Here is a 21258-nt window from a genome sequence, read left to right as displayed (position 1 = left end):
AAAACAAACAAAATGGGTATGTTATTTTAAAACAGGGTTAATGTACATGCCCAACACAAATATCAGGAGACCTAACCCTAGTGCTGTTCAACTGTGTCAAAGTAAAACCAGTGGATATTTAAGCCAAGAGACTAAATATTAAGGCTGTAACTAATAAAGCTCAAGAAAGTGTTCAGTAACTTTTAAATACTATTTTCTGCTCCGGCAGATGCTAACACTCCATTATTATTAAGCCTTTTGCAAAGCCAACCTGGTTATTTAAAAAGGAATGTGAAACAATATTCAAGCTACCTTAATTTTAGGAACTGAAAATAAAAATCGGCATGTCATTTGATCACATGCAAATCGAGCACATAACAACAATAAACCCTTATCACTGAAAGATCTTATCTTCTTCCAAAATCCAGTTGAATAAAGTTATAGATGGATCACTCTTTTGAATGCCAGTGTCTATACTTGCAAAACTGATAGAGACAGGCAGGCCCTAGAGATTATGAAAACCTCAATTATCAGCATAGGAAAGAGAGACAGGTTTGCAGTATCTCCGTATACCTTCTCTATGAAGTGCAAAGCGATGAACTTGTGTGACTCTTATTCTCTTCATGCAGTAAGAACTATGACAGAAAACCACTGTACTATGCACTCAATATCATCTGTATATACTTTTAGCCTTCAACAGCCCAAGAAGTGTTAAGTCAGAAGGATGAAGAGAAAAAACTGACATTTAAATTCCTCCTTCTAAAGAACCAAATAAATAATTGAACTACAATAAATGCCCAACCCGCATCAGTTACAGAGAACTGCTGGAAAAAACCCCAAACAAGTTCACACAACTCATAGGCATCATTTAGATACAAACCTTAAATTTGCTGTAATAAAATAAATGCTAAATACTGTGAATATATATATATCTCACACACACACACACACACACACACACACACACACACACACACTCTCTCTCTCTCTCTCTCTCTCTCCCGTATACATCCCACCAAACTGGGAACTATTAGCTGTAATGAGGCAAATTAAATTAAAAACACTATTTTATAAGAAATTTAAAAACAATTATGTCTTTAAATTTCTACTTTCAATAGCATTTTGGGGGGAAAAAAGCAAGAACACAGTTGCTTTCTTCAAGAAGAAGACTCTTCCTTTGTTTCAGTTAGAACATTTAGTTTTGGGAAGCTGGGTGGACTAACAGTAAGTCACACAGCATACAAGCGTATTTCTGTGACACATTGTAAGAAAAGTAAAGTTTCATTTTAAGTGCAATAATTAAGTTTATAATCCTTACCAAGTGATTTTTATAAAATGTTTATTCTCTTAAATCCAAGGCATTCACAGAGTGTTAACACTTTAAATGTTTATCATTTCCACCAACTGCAGCATTATCTAAGTAAACCAAAATAAGCACTTTTATCATAGATGTAGTCAATGATTATTAATACTTTTTTTTTTTTTTCCAAGGACCTAAACTTCCCCCAAATTTCAGCACAGGTAGTTTTATTGTATGTTTCATTCTAGTATATGATTTTAAAAAATAGTGTGTAGAAATGAATAGTTTCAAACTGCTTAAATATATTATATACCATGTTATCAATTCACCAAATCAAAAGCAACTGCCAAGCTGAATAATAAGTTACAAAGAAATGATAATTCTGGCTTGTACAGAAATGTGCAGTGTTTAGTTACCTACTAATACAAATCTCCAAAGCTTAACTTAGAGTTGGAAGATGAGTTTCACAGTAATGTAATTTTAACCTCCATTTACATTCATTTTAATATATTACTAAGATGTTTACTCTATGTCACAATGGTGCTTTCCAGTGTTCACAATTTACAGTTTCAATTTGTACATATGTAATTCACTAACATAAGGGACAGTTATTACCATTACAAACTATCCCTAAAAAGAAAACAAAACCCCACCTTACATAGAACTCTAAAAATGATCTGACTTAAAACAGATTAATGCAACATGGTTTTAATATTTTAGCCATTTTCTAAACACCAGCATGTAAACTTGCCTACTTAATATGACAGCTACAACTTTATTCACTGAGAAAGTATGTATTAATTTTCTTCAACTATCTTTCTCACCTTAACTCAAAAATCTCATGACTTGCTGGTTCTGTTTCTGTGAATTTCAAACTGTATTTCTTTTTTTTTGAGAAAGGGAAGGAAGAAGATGATAAAATATACTGTAAACAGAAAAAAGTTGCCCCCGAATTAAGTTTAAAAAAATTTTTTTTTACTTCTACACTATTTAATACTTTAAGGATCAGTTACAATGTTTCATTTTTAACACACGAATAAATTACTGCAGGGTCAGTCTGACCTACCATTCTGGGATCTAAAATTCTAAACACGTGAACAGAAGAATAAACTACTTCAATGTTCAATTCGGAAATTTAAAACAGTTATATGATTTGACTAGACTGGTCAAGGCAGTTAGAAACATACAATTCTGTAGAATGGTGGTTATTTTGCTTTTGGGGGTGGGTAGTCAAAGAACAGAGAATAACAAACAAATGAAGTAACAAAAAAACCTGTTTCCTATTGGGGGGGGGGGCAGGAAATCACAAAGCAGTTTAAACTTCTGAAGTCCATTTGACCTATCCACTCAGATCTAAAACAAATTTTTGATTTTCTGAATAACCCCCATTCTTTCCTTGAGTATCAAGCTGACTGATAGTCACATCTCTAAGTATAATCAGAGTTTAACAGCTTGTTCAGACTGAATTTCAAAATGGAAAAAAAAATCTACTCCAGTATTACATTCAGTTTGCAAATCATTTACTAACATGACAACAGATTTGGCTTCAATCACTCTTGCACACACTCACACCACAACAGGCACTCCAGCCACTGATCTGCTTTGCAACACAAGGCCATATAGGCAGAGATGGCATTCTCCAAGCCAAACTTTAAATAGATTAAAAAAAGTAATTTCTAATTTTACAGAAATGCTTCTTCAAAAAATATTTTCTCTCACTCCCTCATCTCCTATACTGAAGGATGTGTAATATGTTTTTTTCCCCAAGCTAAATCTGAACCCTCAAAATTGATTCTAGGCAGAAGATCTCTGCAAATTAAAATCAAAAACAAAAATAGAAAAATTATATTTTTATATATGTATACATATATATATATATATTTATACTGATTGGAATCCTCCAGCATTTTAAAATCACTTTAGAGATGAATTTTGGGATTCTACTGCTCACAACTCCAAAATCCACAATGATTTAAGGACATAGACTTTCCTCCTGCTTCCTTCCTGGCTACCCCTTCCCCTCCAGAACAGTTCAATACAGCCACGGCTCAAGTTTTAATGGGAAGAGAGAGAAGTTTCTGAATAGTCTGTTTGTTTGTTTTACTTTGGTGATCTGGGTGGCACGTATTGCTCTTTGCCATTACGTCGAGTCACTCCCTGAGGTATAGCCCTATGGCCAAACTGGCGTCTCTGTTCCCTGATTTTTCCAGCTGCTCCCCTGGGAATGGTATTGCCTCGGAAACCAGAATATTCCTTACTAGCCCTTGCTTCTGGCTTCTCATGTGATTTCTCAATGGACTTCTCAGCAGCTCCATTCTCTTCATTTTTGGTGGGAGACACTACATTGGAGCGAAGTTCTCGTAGTGGCTGCACAAGAACTGGAGATGGTTCTTTAGGGGGCTTCTGGCACACTTCAGCATAACTTAGCTTTCGGGGTTCCTTTGAAGGGAAGATAAGAAACTTATGGTACACATTCTCTAAATAATAAGCTACAAAAAGGACAGTGTGAGGGGCACGTGGGTGGCTCAGTCAGTTGAGCGTCCAACTTCAGCTCAGGTCATGATCTCACGGTTGGGGAGTTCGAGCCCTGCATCAGGCTCTGTTATGACAGCTCGGAGCCTGGAGTCTTGTTTCGGATTCTGTGTTTCCCTCTCTCTCTGCCCTTCCCCTGCTCATGTTCTCTCTCTCTCTCAAAAAAAACATTAAAAAAAAAAAGGATAATGTGACCCATAAGAAAATCAGCAAGTTATTTATTTATTTACTTACTTACTTATTTATTTATTTCTTTATTGGTAATGTTTATTTATTTATGAGAGGGTGCGTCAGGGAAGGGGCAGAGAGAGATGGAGACAGAGAATCCCAAGCAGGCTCCACACTGTCAGCACAGAGCCCAATGCAGGGCTCAAACTCACAAACTGTGAAAGCATGACCTGAGCTGGATGCTTAACCCACTGAACCACCCAGGCACCCCAGTAAGTCATCTTCTAGGGAAGGGCAATAGGCAGTCTCATACACATTGCTATTAAAGTGTATTGGAACAATCTTAAAACAAAAACACAGTAACTTCGCTGAAAGTAATAAAATGCCTTGGCAATTTATGTAACAATAACTTCACTTGAGGAATTTATCTGAAGGATGTTCATGTCAGCATTGTTTACGGTGATGAAAAAAACTGGAAACAACCCTAAACGTCTAATAAGGAAGGACAGATTAAGTTAATAATGTACATTCATGTGATGAAATGAAATGATTCTATTCTGTCCTCCCTGGCTACAAAGAACCCTAAGATGGATTCCACGAGAATCTTAACAGCATCTGGGAACCAATAATGTATTTTTTTTTTTTTAATTTTTTTTTCAACGTTTATTTATTTTTGGGACAGAGAGAGACAGAGCATGAACGGGGGAGGGGCAGAGAGAGAGGGAGACACAGAATCGGAAACAGGCTCCAGGCTCTGAGCCATCAGCCCAGAGCCTGACGCGGGGCTTGAACCCACAGACCGCGAGATCGTGACCTGGCTGAAGTCGGACGCTTAACCAACTGCGCCACCCAGGCGCCCCCCAATAATGTATTAATAGAGGACTGATTAAGTCTTAATTACTTCATCGGAAAAAAATGGACAATAGGGGTGTTATGAGAATGGGATAAAGCATGTAAAAAGTCTTTAGCACTGGTCTTGGCATAGAGCAGGCTATTCAGTAATTGGTAGCTGCCATTCTATTATTATTAAATAACAAAATAAACTGTTCTTAACCTAGAAAAAAGGAACTATAACCAAACTGCAATTAGTTATATCAATGAATGAAAAGATTATACATAAATTTTGTGTTTTTCTCCTTGCTTTTCTGTATTTCCCTAATTATAAAAACAATTTCTGGAAACTGAATAAAAATAGGAGTGGCCCTCATAAGACTTGTTAATAAGCATTATAAAAAAAGAATTTCAAGGGTCTCAAAGCCTCTTTACACTAGCCCAAAAACAATACACTCATCATAATCTGAGTAAGAAAGAAGCTTCACTTAACTATAGGATGATCAGAAAAAAGCCATTAAAAAAACCCAGAATGAATAGTGACTTCCTCACTATCTCCCAAAGGCTAAAATTTCCTGTTTCCTCACAGTGATTTTAAATTTCTTTAGCTTCATTTGAGGCAGGCAGCCTCAATTTGGGCTATTTCCAATGACTCTACTCTAGCAAAGACTTATGCGGGAAACAAAAAAAAAATCTCATTATTTAACCTATTGTTTTTTTCTCACATAGCAAACTCATCAAGTTACCTGTAGGGCCATAGCTACAGCTGCATTTATGTTACTATTACATGGTGAAGCACTATTTGTCCTTGATGGCTTTGCAGTACTCGGGGAAGAAACTGGTATAGTTGTCTGGTTGAGAACATCCTTCTGAACAGTGGAATCCTCTATTGGATCCTTTACTTGCTGAGTTGTGCTAAGGAAAAGAGAGCTTGATATTAGACTTAATACAGCACACAAAAACACCTAAGCAAACGATCAGAAGAAAAAGTAATTTCAATGTGGAAGATCTTCTATACTGAAACTGTACCTTAGTGCAGGAAGCTCAGCGGTACATGGAGGACTGGTACTCATACTGAGTTGCTGGGCAGAGGTGCAGTCTGTCTGTTCATCCTCTACAGGCACTGGGCAACTAACTCTCAACTCTTCGTTATCCTTAAAGTAAAATCATATTTCAAAATTGATTTATATCAACACTTCTTCAAAGAAGATATACAAGTGGCCAATAAGCACATGAAAAGATGCTCAACTACCATCAGTTATTAGGGAAATGCAAATCAAAACCACAATGCGAAACCAACCATTTCACACTCACTAGGATGGCTATAATCAGTAAGACACACAATAACAAATGTTAGTGACGATATGGAGATAATTGGAACTCTCGTACACTGAGGGTGACAATGTACAATGGTGCGGTCATTTTGGAAAACAGTCTCACAGTTCCTCAAAAAGCTAAACATAGAGTTACCATGTGACCCAGCAGAATATATGTAAGAGAAAATACATGTCTACACAAAAACTTAATACACAAATGTTCATAGTAGCATAAAATAAGATTATTAGGTTTGGGTACAAACCTGAAAGCTCATCAACTGGTGAATGGATAAACAAATTGAGGTCTATCCATATAATGGAACATTACAGTGCAATGAAAGGAAGTACATACTAGTACACACTACCACAATGGATGAACCTTAAGGACATTATGCTATGTGAAATAAGCCAGTCACAAAAAGACAAATATTGTATGATTCCACTTATATGAGATACCTCGAGTAGTCACATTCATACTAAGTAGAATGGTGGTTGACAGGGGCTGAGCAAAGGGGACAGAAGTGGGTAATGGGAATTGCTGTGTAAGGGTATAGTATTTTATTTATTATCTACTTCTTTCAAATGTTTTTATTTTTAAGTAATCTCTACACCCAACGTAGGGCTTGATCTCACAATCCAGAGACCAAGAGTAGTACACTCTACCAACTGTCCCGGCCAGACACCCCCTACAGCATTTTATATTTACAAGATGAAGAGTCCTGGGGGCACGTGGGTGGCTCAGTTGGTTAAGCCTCTGACTTTGGCTCAGGTTATGATCTCACAGCTCAAGAGTTTGAGCCCCATTCGGGCTCTCTGCTGACAGCTCAGAGCCTGAAGCCTGCTTCTGATTCTGTGTCTCCCTCTACCCCTGCCCCTCCCCTGCTCATGCTCTGTCTCTCTCTCAAAAATAAACATTTAAAAAAAAAAAAAAAAAAAAAAAAAGACGAAGAGTCCTAGAGATTAGAAGCACAACAATGCAAATGTACTTAACACAACTGAACAGTACACACTAAACAATGCTGAAGATGGTAAATTTTATATTTTATGTATTTTACTACAATTAAAAAAGAAAAACAGTAAGCCCTAGAAATTAAAATCGATTGATGCAATACAAATTTCAGCAGGTTTAAAGGTAACATTCAGAAAAACTTTGTAGAAAATATAGACAAGTACAAAAATAAATATTAGGAAAGCCAAAACAACAAAAATTAGAGATTCAACCTACAAGGTGCAATATCAAATTAAAAGTTCAAGAAAGAGAAAAAAGAAAGGTGAAGAATTTATCAAAGACACAACACAGGGTGCTTGGGTGGCTCAGTCAGTTGAGTGTTCAACTTTGGCTCAGGGCATGATCTTGTGGTTCGTGGGTTTGAGACCCTCCTTGGGCTTGCTACTGTCAGCACACAGCCTGCTTCGGATCCTCCGTATCCTCCCTTTCTCTCTCTACTCCTCCCCTGTTCATACTCTCTCTCAAATATAAACAAACATGAAAAAAATACATAATACAGGAAAATTTTCTAGAAGGTAAAGACAAGTTTCCAGATTGAAAGGGTTTCCCAAGTATCCACAGCAATGAATTAAAAAAAAAAAAAAAAAAAAAAAGAGCCACAACAGGGTGCCTGGGTGGCTCAATCAGTTGAGCATTTTGACTTTTATTTTGGCTCAGGTCATCTTCTCGTAGTTCGTGAAATTGAGCCCCATGTTGGGCTTTGCACTGACAGAGTGGAACCTGGCTGGGATTCTCTATCCCTCTCTCTGCCCCTCCCCTGCTCACGCATACGGGTGCATGCTCTCTCCCTCAAAAAGAAAAAAAATGGAGCCATAGCAAGATATACCTTCATAAAATTTCATAGAATAGAAGGGTTAAATAAAAGATCCTAAAACCTCTAGAGAAAGAGGTTACAGAACTATCAGGAATCAGAATGATAGATTTCTGAAAAGAATCTCTGGAAGACAGATCATTTCCTAAGCAAGATATAAAAAGAACAAACCATAAAAGAAGATTAAGAACTTGTTTTCACTTACAAATACTAAAGACTGAAAACCATAGGTAGAAAACGTACATAACTGACAAAGGATTAGTATACAAAATAAATTTTTTAAATTCCATGAATCTGCAAGATAAGAGATAACCCAACAGATAAAGTACCAAATACTTGACTCTGCAAAAGAAGAAACTCAAACGACCAATAAAATATGAAAAATTAAATTTTAAAAGATGCCCTACCACTCAGCAATTCCACTATGTAATACCCTTAAAATAGGGTCATGTATGGTTTGAACATGCATAGCATAATTGCTTATAATGTCAGACAGAAAGACAGCTCAAGTGTCCAATAGCAGAATAATGACATTCTACAACAGAATACAACAATGCAAAATGAACTAGTCATCTGTATCAGCAATGATGAATTTCACACAACAAAAGAATACATACAATTCCATTTATATTGTCTTCAAAACAGGCACAACGAACAGTATACTGTATATTAGGGGTTGACAAACCAAAGCTCACTGGCCAAATCTAGTTTATGACTTTTGTTGGTACGGCCTATGAACTAAGCGTGGTTTTTAAGTTTTTAGCGTGTGGCCCACAAAGCCTAAAATATTTACTGTCTGGCCCAGCTCTACAGAAAAAATTTCCCAACCTGGAGTGGAAAAACTATAAAGAAAAGCAAGAAAATTATTATTGCAAAGTCAGGATGTTTATCTCTGATGGGGAGGAAGGGAAGGAATAGGAAGAATTATAAATAAAGGGGGAGACAGATGGCACTGCTAAGATGTTGATGTTTAACGTCCACAATTGTGGGTTGGGATTACAAGGGAAGGCACACTTTATTATTCTTCTTCTTTAAAAATATGTGTGTGTGAATCACACCTCAACAAATCTGAGAAGCCATCAACTGTAAAATGCACTATTATTTTATGGATTACTAAGAAAAAAACAATGCCACTTAAACTACAATAACTTTTAATTACAGGGCAGCCTGATTTTCAAAGGTGGAAAACATGAAAAAAACGTCTATCTCAAGACTGATTAAATAACTACAATATTGCACATTATTTTTTAAAAGGGAAGACAAAAAAATACCTTCAAAATTCCACGGGAAAATGATTTCTAATACAGAACTCTACACAAATAAGCTACTGATCAAATATGAGAACAGAAAACCATTTTCAGAACGCAAGATCTCAAGAAACATACTAAAACCCATTTATTCAGGAAGCTCAGGAAGATGTGACCCACCATAATACAGGAAAGTAAAACAAGATGAAGAAAAAGAGAGGATGCAACAAAAGAGACTAAGGAAAATTCCCAGGATGATGATGGCAAAAGAAAGCCCTAGCTACAGGATTGTGCATTGTGCAGCCAGCCACTGAGAGTACAAGAAGGAGAAATAATAGCAATTTTCTGAACTGAAGTTCAGTTATGAAAAAAATATGTAATATTGAGATGTGACTTACAAATGATGGCATATCCTAATATAAGTGGCAATGCTTTTACTTTCTTAGTGACACTAAAATAACGGGGCATCTTACAATGGATGGTATCCCAGATATGACGCAGTACAATATACAGGGAAGATGAGAAAAGTATGTTGGTTTAAGAGAACTAAATCCTCAGCTTCTAGAATGGGAAGTTAATAGACACTGAAAATTGGAATGTCAAGAAACAGCAGTATATTGGAATGCCTGGCTGGTTGTCAGGGGAGCATGTGATTCTTAATCTTGGGGTCATGAATTCTAGCCCCACACTGGGTGTAGAGATTACTTAAAAAGAAGAAGAAAAGAGATATCAGTATAACCATGTTATATGGGGAAAACAATAGAAGAAAAAGCTAGAGTTGAAGTCGTTGCAGGGAACTACTATCTATTTTTCATTATAAGCCTAGATATACTATGTACATGCACACTATGAGATAAAAATGAAAATTGAATTAAGAAGAAAAAGGGAAGGAAATAAGAAATCTGTGTGGTGTAAGGATTTTACCATAGGAAGAGGTCTATACTCAAAAATATTTTAGGATGGGGCAGCCCAATCTTTTGACATCAACTCTCCACTACTGGAAAGCCTGAGTTTAGCAAACTAACTTAGGATCCCTTTACATCATTGGCTAATTACAGGCACTTCAGCGCAAACACCACTTTTCACCAGCTTGCATCAATTAGTTCTACCAAGCTGAACTGATACAAAGACATGCAAAAATGAAGCAACATTTTTATTGGCCTGTGCAGCTTTATCATAAATCTTTTAATAATACTCAACGTGTGCTGAAAATCCCATGAATAAAAACTGCCAGAAATACATATTAGGTGCAAATAAAATTTTAAATAACTCTGGAAACAAAGGCTGACTATGGTCCCATAAGGTAAAAGACTGATGCTTCAGTGTTTACCTTTTCTTTGTAGACACCTTTAACAACATCAGACATCCTACTCTCCAAAACAAGTTCACCTGGAGTTCTTGATGAACTTCCAGGTAAAGGAGGAAAATTTGAGGCTAATAAATCAAACTTTGGCGTTGGAGCCTTTGCTTCAGCTGATGAAGACTGGGGTCTCTAAAAGACACAAATCATAAAACAGGTCACATGCCAATCTCATTCTCTAATCCTGTACCACAGAAGCTAAAAGCTGCAAGGAAACAAAACTCTAAAGCACAGAACTGTTCGTTCTCCTATAAATTCTTGGCTTCTCATTTCAGTTGAGCTCTCGTTTTTCTTTACCAATCCTACTTACCTTTAGTCAACTCCCTCTCTTGTTTCTCTTGCAAACTCTGCTACACTCCATAAGCCTTTTTTTTTTTTAATTTTTTTTTTCAACGTTTATTTATTTTTGGGACAGAGAGAGACAGAGCATGAACGGAGGAGGGGCAGAGAGAGAGGGAGACACAGAGTCGGAAACAGGCTCCAGGCTCTGAGCCATCAGCCCAGAGCCCGACGCGGGGCTCGAACTCACGGACCGCGAGATCGTGACCTGGCTGAAGTCGGACGCTTAACCGACTGCGCCACCCAGGCGCCCAAGCCTTTTTTTTTTTAAGTTTATGTATTTTGAGAGTGTGTGTGTGCACGCGTGGGGGAAGGGCAGAGAGAGAGAATCCCAAGCAGGCTCCACACTATCAGCACAGAGCCCAACGTGGGGCTAGATCTCACAACCGTGAGATCATGACCTGAACCAAAACCGAGTAGGATGCTTAACCAACTTAGCTACCCAGGCACCCCACACTCCATAAGCCTTTTAACCAATCTCTGCTATTTGCTTTCTAAATTTGCGGTAACTTCCTTAAAAACAAAAACCTATTTACCTATAGTCTCAAGAGAGAACAATAATATCCTTTCTTGAAAATCTGATCTGCCCTTCCACCCACCACCCTATATACCCTCTGGCAAGACTCTCACTTGTACTTCCTCTACTTTCTATTTCCTCACCTTTGTACTCATCACCACTAAGATTGCTTTGACAAATCATCAGTCTTCCACAATGCAAAAGCTGACAGATTCTCCCCCCCCCGCCCCCCCCAAACCTCATGTAGCACCTGGTATGGTAAATATTCTTTCCTTTGGGAGCTCCTTCATTCCTCCCTTAGTTTCTGTGATATCTCTTCCTCCCAAATCTCAGATCTCACAATCATGTGTTTGTCTCTCTCTACCCACGCCTTTTGACGGCTCTTAGTTTCTATGTGGTTATTATTCTTTTCACTTCCATACTCTCCCTGTGGGATAGCAATTATACATGGCTTCAGCTAGTACCTATATGCAAACAATCTTTCAAAAATTTTTTTCTCAAATTTTTTTTGACTTTAGTTAACATAACCTATTGGTTTAAGGAGTAGAATTCAGTGAGCCTTACAACAATCTTTTTCACTTTGGGGGACTTTCTGGCTACACACCACTGAAAACTTACCAAAACTCATTGAATTGTACGTACACTTTCAATATTTTCAACTTAGACCTTTACCTGAAACCTAAACATCCATTTGTCTACCAGCCATTTCTACTCAGATTTTGGATACTTCAAAGAGCAAAATAAATAATCTCATTCTTTAGCACAAAGCTACTATGTTCTCAAAGTTCTATTCTTGACCATTCCTCTATTTAAATCACTCTCTCTGCAGAGTCCTTTGAATGATTTCATCTACTCTTATGATCTAATCAATTACTTTGTGTAAGCTTACAAATCCTAAATTTTATCTCTAGCTAAAACCTCCTTCCTGCACACAAAGGCACCTCCACTCTGCCTGTCCTACTGGAGAACATGTTTGTCTCCTTTTTCTTCACCCCAAACTTCAGTCCTCAGTGTGGGTATTTTCAACATATTAAATGGACTTTGAAACTAATCTCCCTCTCCTCCATTGTTTAGGGTCATCCGAGGATTCATGTGGACTGCTGCAAGTTGTTGCCATTCACGGCTGCTCATGGTATACAGAAAGCTATAACAAAAAACAGTACTGTTTTAAAAGGTGTACAGTTTGCCCTAAGGACTATTCTGTGTTACAATGCAATACATTTTCTTCTTTGAAAATACTTATCTTTTCACTACTTACATATACGTAATATGCTTGTACATATATTACATGTACCCTATAAACTATATATATAAAATTCACTACTACACATTTAAAATAAGCATCGTACCACAAATTTATGATTTATCTGTAAACTCTAGGCAGGGTTTTCTTGAAACCTCTGTGTGTTCCTATATCATTCCGATTCCTCAACTTTTGCTCCCAGTTAAGAAATGGCAAACATTTCCCATGAACAAATCATAAAAAAATTAAAACATGATTAATTTAAAGCTAGGTAAGTCAAAATTCAAATAAAAACATGTCTAGGGGTGCCTGGTGGCTCTGGTGGTTAAGTGTCTGACTCTTGGTTTTGACTCAGGTCATGATCTCACGGTTGTGGGATCGAGCCCCGCGTCAGGCTCTGTACTAGGCATGGAGTCTGCTCTCTCTCCCACTCCCTCTGCTCCTCCATTGCTCAGGCTCTCTCTCTCAAAAAACAACAAAAAAAACCATGTCTACAACTATAAAAACTTTTCAGATCTGTAAGTAGTTTAGAAGATTAGTGGATAGAAGAATAAGCAGAAGGTAGAAAATTGCCCCCAAGTGACAATAAACAGTTTAAGTTTCCAACACCATCCAGAGACCTTTAAAAGTGAAGGATGTACTTTATCAAAAAAAAAGTTGGCAAAAAATCATATATTTGTAGGGCTATTGATAAATAAAACTTTTTTTTTCAGTTTCTGTCCGAGTGAAAATTGGCACAACCCCTACAGAAAGCTGTAAGTTGGCAGCAACTAACTGAATTGTGACCTAGAAATCTCTAGAAAGGGATTCTCCTTCATATGTTATTGAACACACAGGAAATGATGGCTGTAAACTACTTAAACGTCCATTAACAAACTAATAAAGTTTCCATTGATTATTTTCATTTTTTGATTTTTAAACCATGTGAATATATTAGGGATTCAAGTAGTTTTTAAAACACATGAGCAACATAGACCAAATCCCTAGCTATACATGTGCTTTAAGGTCAGGGAGTGGCAGTCATAGTAGGTATTTTAGGGTCAAAGCACAGGTTCTATTTACCTTTGCCTAATACTATATTCAAAAAAACAAAAACCTGGAAAGGAAAGACAGACCACAAGCCAATGCCATAGTAAATCAGAAAAGAAAAAATAAATGAACAAATGTACAAAGGTAAAAAAGAAAAAAATACTTACTGGGACTCTCTCATCTTCTCGTCGTCTTCGACCTCTGAAAAGAGTTCTCCTTTTAGCAACGACAAAAAAAGGTGGGGATGATGGGAGGGGCAACTCATACGTTTTGTCAAATATATATATATATATATATATATATATATATATATATATATATATTCTACTGAAGATGGGTGAACTTTTAGTTTAAGTAATTCTACTTTCTGTATCTTCACTATTATGAAGAGATGAATATATATTCTTCTGAATGGATCCTAAACTAATCTACCAAAAACTTCATCTACTACCACCAACACGACTAAATAAGATGGGCCCATTTTTATTAGGTAGTGCTCCTTCCACACCAGAAGCATATCATTATTCAGTTTTTTTGGTTTCATTCAGGCAGACTGGGCAATAATGTATAACCCCATTCCCACAGTTTAGAATTTGTAAGAAATTAAAACTAGAATGCAGATAGGATCTTATCTTTCTAAGCTATTCTTTCTTCAGTGAACCATACAGAACTTCAGAGTAACTTTATAAAACCTCTGACTCAGCGCTATATTCTATATGGGCACTATAAATTTCGTAATATTTATGAAAAACCATTAACCTGTATTATGTGAACACTGTATTCATTTAACATAAACATACACCAATAGTTAAAACAAAAAATCACTAGATCATGTTCTTCAAATACTCATATTATGAGCAAAGAATTTTCATATACCATATCCGTATTTATTCCGTATTTCCTTACCTGCCCCTACCATAGTCCCCATTCTGTTCCATCTGTAAAGGGGGAGTTTCTTTTGGAAGATAGCTTTGCTCCTGATGCCCTGTTACTGTAGGGTTATGCCGTTCAGTTGGAAAGTTCCTTGAACCAGATCTGTTTAACTGTCCATCCCCCAATGATACAGAGCCCTCTGTTGAGTGCTCTGAACCACTCGATGACCTAAAATGAGGCTTCACACTATAAGAAACATAAGATCACATACATGAGAGGATAAATCAAAACAGAAAATCTTTCCTCTTAATGGTAAAAACTCTTATTTGATAGGCTAAGTTAAAAACTGCCTTCTACTGTATTCTGATTTTCTATAAATTAAACATAAAAGTGTCACATTATAAAAATGTAAACTTATGTCCCAGATGTATTATTTTTAAAAGGCAAAGAATTTTTACATTTAAAAAAAGTTGTTTGGAGAGATTTGGGTTAAGATCCAAAGTTCTTCAAAATATAGGTACTTCTACCTCAATACTCAAAATACAAGTAGGATTTTACCTAATTTAACACCAGCTGCAGTCGTGACACATATAAATCAGTCAGGCTTTAAGCTCATTGGTAAGTCTATGCCATACATTCTCAATGGGGCAACATCACCCCAAGTGGGAATAAAAAAGGTTCTGGGATGGGGAGAGGGACAAAAGGAAAAAACAAAAAACCTCATCTTACTCTTTTTATACATATAGATATTCATACATTACATAAATACATACACAATAATCTCCAGCACTAAATTTTCATAGGGAAAAATTAGGGAGTGAAAAAAATCTAAAAAGGCTCTTTAGGGGAGTGCCAATGAAAACAAGAGAAAAAGTGCAATGTATTAAAATTCTAGCTTCTTAATAAGTTCATTGCTCAAAGATCCTTATGGGCGGGAGGGCGGGGAACGGGACAACAGCTAGGAAATATAATGCAAGTAATAGCCTAGCGTGATTTCATGAATTAGGTAGGGAATTTGGTAAAAACAAACAAAAACCTAAATAACTGTGATGAAAAGTAGCTTTTATCTTGGATGATGGGTATAAGCACCCAAATCTCCTAATAATTTGTAAGAGGATAAAGCTAGGGGTCGGGTAAAGGAGAGGCTACAGTTTAATCAAGAGCGAAAACACCTAAAGTAAGCCCAGGCAACTGAGGATCTTGGCTCAATAGATTTTACAAGGAAGTATGAGATTTATATTCGGCCCCTTACTTGTAGTTTATATATTCAATTTTTACAGTCTATTTTCATAGTTATAAATTTATATTAATAATACACTGTCGATTCCTGGTTCTCTGAATAGAGATTTAAAATCTCAAAATAATTATAAACCCAGCAATTAAGCATTAATTCCAACAACATCTCTAGTTATCCTACCTTATTCTTTACAGAAAATAAAAAATTAGATTACTATTAAACTTAAATGTAAAAATCAGGCTACAAAGTTAGGCTGTTTCATGTAAGATGTTACTTTTCAAAATAATTACTTTATGTCAAAATAGATTTTTAAAAAATTTTTATTTTTTTAAAGTAATCTCTACACCCAACATGGGGCTCAATCAACCCTGAGATCCAGAGTCACATACATGCTCTACCGAGTCAGCCAGGCAATCCTCAAAACAGATTTTTAACAGCAATGAAAATGATAGTATGTCAAGAAACACTAAGTAATTTTCAAAATATTTATATTATCCATCGTATCTAAAAATGACCTCATGAGGTAGATATGCCGTTTATGTATCTGTTCAGAAACTATTATTCACCTAAATTTGCTCACTGTATTTCAGTATAACTAACAGATTAGTTATTAGGTTTACACAGCCCTCAGATCTCATAATCTTACCCTTCACCGAGAGGGACTTACAATCTCAGTCTAGGCAAAAGATAAAAAGAAAGATAAAAGAAGTAAGTGATAAAAGACGGAAAGGAAGAAGTGATGTGATAGAAAGACAAAGAATGAAAGGTAGAAAAATGCCCAGACTTCTGAAAGTTAGTCCTAGTCTCTCCAAGTAGGTCTAGTGATCATCACTGGGCCGTTACAAGGGTCATATAATAAACTGCAAAGGGGCTTTCTAAAAGTTACTTTCTCTTTGATAATTTTAAACAAACAAACACAGTGGTCTTGTGTTGGTCAAAAAGTTCTTTTAGTTTCATCTGTAATATCTGCATTTTATAAGAAGAAAGTATTTGTGTATAATTTTTGTAACTAAAAATTAACAACCTGTACTGGTCACAGGTATGAAAAGGAATTGTACGTGAATGGTTTTGAAAAACAAGCAAAACCTGTCCTGTACCTTTAAAAGCAGAGGCACATATCCTTACAAGCAAGGATAACTAGACTGTCATTCTTGGCTTTCTTATCGTAATTTCACCCTTTTTATCAAGAAAGCACAGCAAACAAAAACAAGTGACGGTAAAGGAACACCATGAACCTATTTAATACATTTTTTAGTTAAAAATATGCAAACCACCAGTACTTTTAGCTAATACTGAAATACTGCTTTTAGTCTACAAGAAAGATGTCTATTCTACTTCACTGTCTATAGCAAAATTCACTCCTTAAAAAAAAAAAGTGAAATAAATAGATAACCTATTTCTACAAAGCTACCATTTCTAATCAGGAGAAATCTGTATTTTCTAACAAGTGAAGTTGTAAGCTGTTATTTGCTCTACGTAAATTATTTTTAAGAAAAACTTTACCGTCTACGGCCATACCACCCTGAACGCGCCTGATCTCGTCTGATCTCGGAAGCTAAGCAGGGTCAGGCCTGGTTAGTACTTGGATGGGAGAAAAACTTTACCAACTATAGTAGAGGAAAGGAAATGTTCTAATCTCAAGTCTGCTGATAATAACCAGCCAATGTAACCCTAGCAAGATTTTTGTCTTCTTCAGCTTCCACTTTCTTCATCTGTAAAATGAGTTAAAACTATATCATAACAAAGGTCTTCCCAGATTTAAACATCATTATCTCTATGTGTTCATGGAAATTAGTCGTTTTGAAAGCAGGATTGGGATTAAAGGACAATATATGAGGCTCCCTGTACTTTTCTACTCATATGTCCTAGCAATACTTGAATTTTGCGCGTGTTACTTTATTACCAAACCAAAAACCATCTTTAAGAGCACAATAATCCTTTGAATTATAAAGAACCATCCATCCTTGTTAACAGAAAGAGATCTCATTTGAAACTTCATAAAGCAGTAAGAATAGGTATACGTAGTAAAGTTTTCCTAATGCTCGTAAACGATCTTCAAATGCTTTAACCAATTGTCAGTGAGTACAAACTGTGTGAGTACAAAAAACTGATTATGAGAGGATGATACATTATGAATGCTTCCAGAAACCACTAAGAAGAACACTTAATACTGTGAGTCTTCTTTCTCAGTGAAGCATGTTCCAGGAAAACCTTACAAAAAAGAATTAAGTTCCTAGAAGTCATTTTAGAAGAACATACCCCATGTGGTCTCCTTGCCAAAAAGAACCAACTGGGAGAATGAGATCTAGCAAGAGAAAATCCCTGAAAAGAAATAATTAAAAAAACAAAAACCCAAACCTAGGAGGCTCACAAAATAAGCAAACAAGGAACAATAAATATGAAACTATTAAATAAATCTAAGCCACCATAGAAGCCCATTTTTCTTTGGTTACTCATACTCTATCAAAAATCATAATCTATACCAAATTATTGAGATTATCAATTGACATTTATACAAAAATAATTAACACTTAACAGACTTACTAATCTTTTATATGATAGCAAATAGTTTCCAGAGTTCTCAATAATTTATCTAGAACACTTTTTAAAGTGTAGGCTTTACATAAGAGACTCTTAAAAACTGAGAATAAACTGAGGGTTGATGGGGGGTGGGAGGGTAGGGAGAGTAGGTGATGGGCACTGAAGAGGGCATCTTTTGGGATGAGCATTGGGTGTTGTATGGAAACCAATTTGACAATAAATTTCATATATTAAAAAGTAAAAAAAATAAAAAATAAATAATAAAAAAAAAATAAAGTGTAGGCTTTAAAGTCAAATTGCCAGGGCTCAAATTTTGGCTCTGCCAAATACTAGCCACACGCTCATAGACATGATATTTAACCCTTTTGTTTCAATGTCCTCATCTTAAATAGACATAATAACTGTATATATCTTATCGGGTTATGAAAACTGTGATAAAATATGTAAAGCCCTTAAGACAAAGCCTTAGACACTAAATGTTCAATAATGTTAGCTGCTGCTATAGTTCATGGAAATCATTTCAAAAGTAAATTCTTAAAAATCTTAAGTAACTCATTTTCCCAACATTCAATACTCAAATCAGCTAATATTTCTATCCTCAAAAAACCCATTCTCCAAAATGTTACATATTAAACTACTAATTAGACTACTAATTTAGACACCAGATTTTGCTACTATCATAAAATAATTTTCTATTATCTTTATTATTTAAAAAAATCAGTATGTATCATTTACAATCCCAGTTCCAAGTCTTTTTTTATACAAATTATCAACTCTTGAGATCAAAGTGTATTTATTAATTCTAGAGTAAAATTGTTTAAGCTTTTGGTTAAAAAGTTGTAAATAGCATTGCTATTAACACAGTATTCTTTAAATTCCACTATGATTTTCATCTTACCGATTTTTTTGGAATGGTCGAGCCATATTCACAGCAGCAGCATTTGTTTTATAAGATCCTGGTGCATTAAAGCCATTCACAAAACTACCATTGGGAAAAGGAGCCTAAAAGAAAATTTGGTGTTTAAAACCAATTAATGTAAAGGGCAGAATATAGTGTAAAGGCTGTAAGAAACTCCTGATGAACTAACAACTTAGCATCAATTTTTCTTTTTCTTTCTTTTTTTTGTTGCTTTACAGTGTGTGTGTGTGTGTGTGTGTGTGTGTGTGTGTGTGTGTGTGTGCGCGCGCGCATGAGTAGGGGAGACGGGTAGAGGGAGAAAGGGAGAAAAGGGAGAAAGGGAGAGAGAGAGGGGGAGAGAGAGAGAGAGAGAGAGAGAAAGAGAGAGAGAGGCAGAGAGAGAGAGGCAGAGAGAGAGAGGCAGAGAGGCAGAGAGAGAGAGAGAGAGAGAATCCCAAGCAGGCTGTGCCACCCAATGAACCCCGCCTTTTTTTTTTTTTTAAGATTTTTCATTTTTAAGTAATCTCTGCACCCAGAGTGCGGCTTGAAGTCACGACCTTGAAATCAAGAGTTGCATGCTCTACGGAACAAGCTAGGCAGGCACCCCTTCAATTTCTTTTATAAGGCAAAAACATTTGTAAGCATTTTACCTATTTGCTTTTTGCAATACTCCAATATTACCTGATTTACAGAAAAAGGAATCATTAGGCTATTACTTAATAAAGTACATTTTTCTCTGAAAAAGTTTACCAAAACTAAAAGCATTTTAAACTACTCAGGACTACCCAGTCTCTTATTTTAATTCACTCAGCAAATAGGAACAAACAGCTTAACCCTTAGTCACGTGCGTATATTTGGTATAGGGGATTAGATATCATTATCACTACTTAAAAGTCAGAAAATAACCAATATCAACACAAAACAAAAAATAAACTACTCTAGCTGATTTCTTCAAATTTCAGCTTAAGTGAAAAATTTTATGATTCTGTAAGGATTTCACTTACCAGTGGCGTTTCAAAGTAAGGTGCAGGATTTGGTGACCAAGACTGAGGCACAATACTGTAGACCGAGTACTGTTGGTGAGGATTATATACAGGCTGCATAAAAACTGGTGAGGCATACTGTGCTTGAGTTTGAATGGGCTGACTATACATACTAGAATCCATTAATCGATAACCATTCTTTGCAAAAAATGTATTGATGGCTTTTATCCTTGCCTAGAAGAGGAACATATTATAATAAAGTGTATATTCTCACAAATATATTTAATTTACTTTTTAAACGTATTTTACACAACTATGTTATTTCTGACTACTGTAGAGTCAGCAGAGCAAAAGGAAATGATTGATAGCTTTAAATTACTTTAAAAACTTTTGCATGGCAAATATAACAATGAACAAGGTAAAGCTACAAAAGTCAAAATATCAAAATAGTAAAACTAACTGCAAATTATCACAGATAAAGGGGCTAATATATTTCTAACATACAAATTCTAAAAAGATAAAAAATGTTAGAGAAATGAACAGAGTTTACAGAAAAAAGGAAGGCAAATGGCTCTTAAACATATGAAAAGATGCTAAACCTTACTTGTAAGAGAAATGCAATTAAAATGGAATTAACATTTCTCACTTATAGGATTGGCAAAAATCCAAAAATTTGACAACATACTGTTGATAAGATTGTGGCAAAATAGGCACTCTGATACACTGATGATGGACATGTAAAATAGCACAACACTTATAAAGGAAAATTTAGCAGTTATCTTCTGAAGTCATATGCATTTTCCATATTCTCACCCATCCCACTTCTAGGAATCTTTTCCAAATATACACTGAACAAAAAGAAGTTTAAAAAAGGATATACATGGCTGTTCAAAAACACTAACTATAATAGGGATGGAGAAAAAACTATCTTCAATACACACACACATGCACAAAACAACAGAACAATCAGTCCATCAATGGCTGAATACACCAGAGTACATCCACACAACTGAGTATCAAACAGAAATAAAAAGAACTAATGAAT

The 21258-nt window shown here is 35.8% G+C and overlaps 1 protein-coding gene across 11 annotated transcripts in view; it reads right to left on the bottom strand.

Moving 5' to 3' along the window:
* Nucleotides 1-1301: 1301 nt before the first annotated feature.
* The window catches only part of LARP4 (La ribonucleoprotein 4), a 66336-nt gene continuing 46379 nt past the window's right edge, over nt 1302-21258 (bottom strand). For 8 of the 11 annotated variants that reach the window (XM_047865011.1, XM_047865014.1, XM_047865013.1 and 5 more), the window contains 8 exons: nt 20235-20447; nt 19231-19334; nt 14588-14800; nt 13849-13897; nt 10524-10685; nt 5840-5964; nt 5557-5725; nt 1302-3718 (listed from right to left, as the gene is read on the bottom strand). In XM_047865011.1, the coding sequence (XP_047720967.1) occupies nt 3380-3718; nt 5557-5725; nt 5840-5964; nt 10524-10685; nt 13849-13897; nt 14588-14800; nt 19231-19334; nt 20235-20447 (1374 nt within the window). In that variant the 3' untranslated portion in view covers nt 1302-3379. The remainder of the gene's footprint in view (nt 3719-5556; nt 5726-5839; nt 5965-10523; nt 10686-13848; nt 13898-14587; nt 14801-19230; nt 19335-20234; nt 20448-21258) is intronic. The other 3 variants (XM_047865015.1, XM_047865017.1, XM_047865018.1) reach the window with 3 other exon arrangements.

The sequence above is a fragment of the Prionailurus viverrinus genome, chromosome B4 (genome assembly GCF_022837055.1).
Source record: "Prionailurus viverrinus isolate Anna chromosome B4, UM_Priviv_1.0, whole genome shotgun sequence".
Taxonomy (NCBI): Eukaryota; Metazoa; Chordata; class Mammalia; order Carnivora; family Felidae; genus Prionailurus; species Prionailurus viverrinus.
Note: the sequence above shows the minus strand (reverse complement) of the source record. Positions and strands in the feature narration are given on the sequence as shown.